The 6,042-nt window shown below is 46.9% G+C and overlaps 1 protein-coding gene across 2 annotated transcripts in view; it reads right to left on the bottom strand.

The window, feature by feature from the left end:
* Window positions 1–5,958, bottom strand: part of GLYCTK (glycerate kinase) — a 12,458-nt gene extending 6,500 nt beyond the window's left edge. The window contains exons 1-2 of one of the 2 annotated variants that reach the window (XM_017732379.1): window positions 2,330–5,958; window positions 2–396 (exon numbers count right to left, since the gene is read on the bottom strand). In XM_017732379.1, coding sequence (XP_017587868.1) covers window positions 2–287 — 286 coding nt within the window. In that variant the 5' untranslated portion in view covers window positions 288–396; window positions 2,330–5,958. Of the gene's footprint in view, window position 1; window positions 397–1,833; window positions 2,301–2,329 lie in introns of those variants that run through there. The other variant, XM_017732380.1, reaches the window with a different exon arrangement.
* Window positions 5,959–6,042: the final 84 nt, after the last annotated feature.

Raw genomic sequence — 6,042 nt, 5'->3', positions numbered from 1 at the left:
AGCATACCTTCTCGCTGCAGGCTCTCCTGGATCCCTAGCGGCACATTGATGATGCCCCGAGCGAGGTGGTCTCCCAGGATCTCTTCTGCTGCTGCGGCCATCCCCAGCACAGCTTTTCCAAAACCCACCAGGTACAGATCCCTCTTCACTGGAAAGGCCTGGCCCTTCACCAGCAGCTGAGGGCACCCATCTCCCTGGAGCTTCAGAGCCCTCTTCAGCATGGGAGCCGGGCGGACGGTGCCCACGGCGCCACGGAACAGGGACAGCGCGTGCTCGCGGAGAGACATGGTACACAGGCTGGCAGGGCTGAGCCACTCTGCCTTGTGGGGTGGGCTTGTGCACTCTCTGCCAGCACTGGCAAGGCCTCAAGGGCTGGGACAGCCAGCAGCCTCCAACCTGCAAGGGAGAGTGAACATTTTTGCTAGTAGAAGAGACAGGGCTGTCACAGAAAGAACAGAGAGGTCAAAACATGAACCATGGAACTCTAGCTCCTGTTTCCCCTAGATTAAGGTGCCATATGAGCAGCATTTTCTAACTTTTCCCCAGGCAGGATGAAGGGAAGGACAGTGTCACATTCAAACTACCTGTCAGCTTGTGATTCCCCTGCAATCTCATCACCTCCTGCAGGGAAGGCGAGCTCTGCCAGCCAGCTTCTCCATCACTGTAGCTTTGCCACTGGCAAGCCATCATTTCTATTTGCTTAGCATTTGACACCTTTCCAAACTGTGGAAGCTGCTCTCTGTCCCAGAGAGAGCAGGGCATCTGGGTGGAACAGCTTTTCACTACATTAACTCCCTTCCTCAATGCTAGCCAAATGCTGATCTCATCCTCTGGCTGTGCATTGCCCCATGTGTCCCTGCAGCATCAGACATGGACTGAGGAGAAACAACAGCCTTGCTGGCTGCCTCATCCCTCGCTGCTGGTGGCCACAGAGAGACCAGTAATGAGGTTTCCTCACCAAACAGCAAATTAACACCAGGCTTCATTTACCTTTCTCTTCTAGTCCTCATTATCCATTAAAATCAGATTTAGAGCCCAAATAAGACTACATATCCAAGTGAAGTTGCCAGCCGTGTCTGTGAAAGCCCATTTGAGCTGTTCTCCACAGAGCATTAGCATTATATGCAACAGATCTGTGCATGGACCAAAAGATCTCAGCTGCTCAAGGGCAGATACTTGTCTTGACAGAGGAAAGGCAGCCCCTGCCAGCAAACACACATTCATTCCCTCCCAGCATTTCTCCTTCCTTCTGTTAACTGGCAGCAAGTTCACTGCTGGTTTCTGAGGATCAAAGATCCTTGTGATCTGCATCTCTCCTGCTCATGGCATTTAAGGAAGGATGCCAGGAGGCTGAAGCAGTCCAAGTGACACACTTGATCACAGACCCATTGAAATGACCTGAGAGAGTTAATCCTCTCTCTAGTAAGCGGATGTGTTTTGTCCAAGGGCTTCTTTTAGGAGAGCTCAGGAGTCCAGAGGTCTATTTGTCCTGACACTCCCATAGCATTGCAAGGTGTTAATCATTAAGCTGGACAAGCTTTTCAACAGCTCCTCTGAGTCTAAATCTGCCTTATTTTGCTGCAGGGACCCAAAGGATCTACAGAAAAACCCCTTACACAAGCACCTTCTAAGGCACTGAAACTTGGGCACATTCTGAAATCTTTGGACAAGGGACTTGTAGGTAAGGCCATATGGAGAATCAAAGGTTTGTCAGAGAAAGAACCCCAAGAATCACTGAAGTGGGAAAAGACCCTTAAGAACAAGGCTAACAGTAAACGATTTAATGCTTAGGAGAACAGATTTTAAAGGCAAAAGCCAAGGCAGATTAATTACCTATCTGTACTCCCTTTAGGTGCTGGTCAGAAAGACTGGCTTTTCAACCACGAGGAGCTAGGAGAACAAAAGACAGGGTGCCCCGACCACTTTGTTACCAGACTCTTAAACTTCACGGCAGCTGATGCTGCCAGCGGTTTAAACCACTGACCCCACTTCAGTGAGGGCCAGGGTAACTGTGCTGACCACAGTGAAGTCAGCTGTGCACCTCTCAGGCACCAAGATAAGCATCTCTGCTCCCAGCAGGTGTCTGATTCACCTGGCAGCACAGTGCAATCGGAGGAAGGTGCTACAAAGCAGAGGTGCATCACACCCCAGGTCACCTCGTCTGAGCTTCCATACAGGGTTTGCAGGAATGGCTGCAGAAAAAAGCTTAAATGGAGCCTGGGGAGTTTAAGAAAATAAAGCCCCAAAGTTTTTAACAGGCTTTGTCTCTGCCTTGATGTTTCTGTGCATGGCTGACCCTGAAGCCCGGGGGAATTGAGCACAACCAGACCTGCAACCGTGGCTCCTGTCACACGTGCCCTCCTGGCAGCCCCGTTCAGCTCCAGCTCCAGACACGACACAGCAGACGTGAGTTCTTTAAAAGCAATCCTCTCCTACTGGAGCTGGAAAAACTAAATGCCAGCGTAATTCATCTGGCACTTGTGTACATACTGCTAATGCTTACTCTGGAAAGCATTTCAGTACAATAGCAGGCATGTAATCTGTTTTCTGCACTCTGAACTCAGATTATATTTTAACCATCGAGGCCTGATCCAGAGTCTGTGCAAGTCAGCAAGTGCCTTTCCATTGCTTCTCGGGATTTTTGGGTCCACTGCCTGGCACTGATCTGAGAGCACAGGTATAAAGGCAGAGTAAACAGAGTGTAAAACCCCCTTGCAATCAGAGGTTATCCAACTTTATACCAATGCAACAGAGAGCTGAATTTGGCACAGATCCATGTGCTTTGGATGTCTCAGTGTGTGACTCTGCTCCTTGTCAGCTCTGATTAGACACACAGGCTCACTGGAGGCTCCCCTTGGAATGGGGGTGCTGCTAATGATACCACAAATCTGTTTTTATGTAATTTATTTATACAGTCTCAGGCACTGGGTACTAAATGTCATCAGGGAACAGCTATAAATCAGTGCTATGAAATCCACTGTAGATATCAGCAAAAAATAAAACTCCCACTCATTTTACTAAGGCTTTAAAAACAAGATCGAGAGAACTGAATATCACCCCAAAACACAGGCAGTTGTGGAAAGAAAAATAACCCAAATGGCAGCTCTCAGGCTCCCCCCCCCCAGATGGTGGGTTTAGAAGTGGTGTAATTGCCTGTTAGCTGCTACATATTGCATGAGGGGAAATTACACCCTCACATCCCTGCATTTTCCTCTTCCCACTGCTGGCTGGGAGGAATCTGGGCTGGGAGAAGGGGCTGATGATGTGACTCATATTGCTTCGCGCACTAATCTTAGTTTCCCAGTTTCTCAGGAAAATCACCTAGGGATGAATGAGCCCTCTTCTATACGGATATAAGGTGACATGCTATAGGCAGGAGTGGGGTTCAGGTTTCACACCTTCCCTTTGTCCCTGGTTGGTATAATTTGGAGTTGGGATATAGACAGTCTTTTGAAAAGTTTTCTGTAAGTTCGCAGTAAGCTTAGGATGAAAATGATGCTAAGAATTGCCTGTTCCAAAGAGAGCTGGAGGATTGTAAGGGGTTTAGATTAATCCCCTTTAAATGAAAACTTCCTCAGCTTTCATTGATGAATAATCTACGCACTTATTATAATCTACGCACACCATTATAAGCCCTTTCTTCAGAGGGCTCCTCCTAAGCCTGTAGAAATTTCCACTGTTAGCTCTCACACCAAAAAGCAGCAAACTCCCAGCTTCTCATTTTCACCTTCTCTGGGAAAGAGGGAGGGAAAGGAGCTGGACTGTGATAAAATACAGGCAAAATGCTCGTTTGCATTACCTTTCATTAACTTTTTAATTAAAGCAATTCTGTAGGCAAGGAGCCAAAGTCAGAGGGAGACAGAAACAATCCAGCAGTAGGGGCAGAAATGTGGTAAAGCTGCCAAGTAAATTGGATAGTGGCAAGAGACCAAAAGCATGGACATAGCAGGGCAGAGTCTGAGCCATAAACTTGGAGTCACACTGGGGAGGAAAACAGTGAACAAATGAGCTGGCCGCGCCCATGCAGTGAGAAAAATGAGCTAGCACCTCACTCCATGGCAGGTACTTGAAAGCCAGAAAAATACTCCTTTCTAGGGGCCAGTCTGCCATCACTGGGCAGAGCTGAGCTATTCCAGGTGCTGTGGTTGGAGGTTTGCTCAAGGATTTGCATCTTGGGCTTGTGGCTTTTTTTGAAGTCGGGGCAATAGAGCTTGTTGCAGGCCAACCCAACCACATGCACATCCTGAGCTTTTCAGGTGTTGTGAGATCAGAGGATGCTGTGCCAGAATGTCTGGTTTAACTGAGAACTTCAGGGATCTAAGTTACTTTAGCTTCAATGCCATCAGGATGCCTCTGGATTTCCTCCAGGACTGGTGGCTGGCCCACCTTGTACAGGGTCAACTTCAAAATCCCTGAGGGGCTAGGAAAATATTTGAGATGGCACTGGATCAAACCCCAATTGTTCGAGGATAATTTTGAGCTCAAGCTCTAAAAGACAGATTACAGTAGTAAACTCCCAGACACAGCAAGTTTTAGCAGTGTCTCTTGCTCCTCGTTTTTCTTGCTGCACGACTTTTTTCTGGCCTCTCGGCATGTAAATTACTGACAGACTCACCAAGGCTCCCTGCTTCCATTTCTCCTGCATCACCAGGGGAATTTACCTATCAAGTACAACGGAGTGGAGATTTTACTGCCTTAAACTCCCCCGTTCCCACTTACTGACACATCTTCGCTATCATTTGATATATCAACTTTAATTTGCCTGGTGAGCCCTGCTCAAACCCAAGCTTGCTGCTCCACACGGTCCCAAAAGCATTACAAGAAAATTTTCCAGGAGATGCACTGAACCCAGGAGGGAAACAAACCAGTGAAGTCTTGTTCCAAGTGACTATTCTGGGAGGATTAGAGGGGGGATTTTTCAAGACTAATCTCTTTAAATGAAAATTTCAGAATTTGATTAATTTTTTAATCTGCACATGGATTTGCATAAAATTACTGCACCGCCTCATTCGCGTTTGGTAAAAGAGAAAACGTCTGCAGCAAGGATGGGCAGCTATGAAGTGGGTGTGCAGGGACAGGGTGAAAGGCCCTTTGCCCCCACTCACTGCAGTGCTCCTGCATCCATAAGTGGGAAAGAGGATAAGGGTGGACAGCAGCAGTATGATGAGAGCAGAGGGTTTGCCAGGCAGGTACAGGAGAAAGTAGGATGGAGCCTGGATACCTTTGTTTTAAGAATATGCTGAGCTCTGGGAAACCCAGGAGTCCTAGTTTCCAATACATGGCTTTCTCTATGTTGCTTGGAAAAGAAATATGTTGCTCTCATGACTGATTTACTCACCAGGAAAGTATCAACAGGGTCCCTTTGCCTTTGATGGGAAGGGTGGCTTAAGGCCAAACACAGGGAAGATAAGTGTTCTGTTCAGCATTTTATATATACAGATCAGTATCATTAGCAAAAAAGAAAAATTAACTGGATTTGACATATGCATCTTACTAGTTTTTCTAGGTCACACTCCCTTCACTCCCTATATACCTTTTGGAAATGATTTTCCCATGCACTGGGGATTGCAAGGAAGAAAAATGTTTCACTAAAAATTCTTCTGTAGCTCAACACAGAACACCACTACCCTGAAGCCAAGCCCATGCCAAGTCTACTTCCTTTCATGCTGTAATTTCTCAAACTCCCTATTCTGAGACAACTTGCCATCAAAGATGAGAGTCATTTAAAATACAGGGAAGGATCACAGTATTCTAGAGAAGATGAAAAGCTGCGAGCCTTGAGGACTGGAATAGTAGAAAGGGGTTGAAATTCAGTGCTGCGAAATACAAGGTCATGGTCTTTGGGATTAATAGCAGAAAATTATGAGCTCCTCAGTTGGAAATAACATAAGAGGAGAAAGAGCCAGGAATCTTAATCAGTCACAGGATGACAATTACATCTGCCCTCTGGGCTGAGACAAGAGGCTGTGGGGAATGTGGAAAGCAGCAGATGTGAACTGCCTGGACTTTGCTGAGGTTTTTGACATCATTCCTGTGAGCACA

Source organism: Corvus brachyrhynchos, unplaced genomic scaffold (genome assembly GCF_000691975.1).
Source record: "Corvus brachyrhynchos isolate BGI_N302 unplaced genomic scaffold, ASM69197v1 scaffold4, whole genome shotgun sequence".
Classification (NCBI taxonomy): Eukaryota; Metazoa; Chordata; class Aves; order Passeriformes; family Corvidae; genus Corvus; species Corvus brachyrhynchos.
The sequence above is the reverse complement of the archived record's forward strand: the minus strand, read 5'-3'. Positions and strand labels throughout refer to the sequence as shown.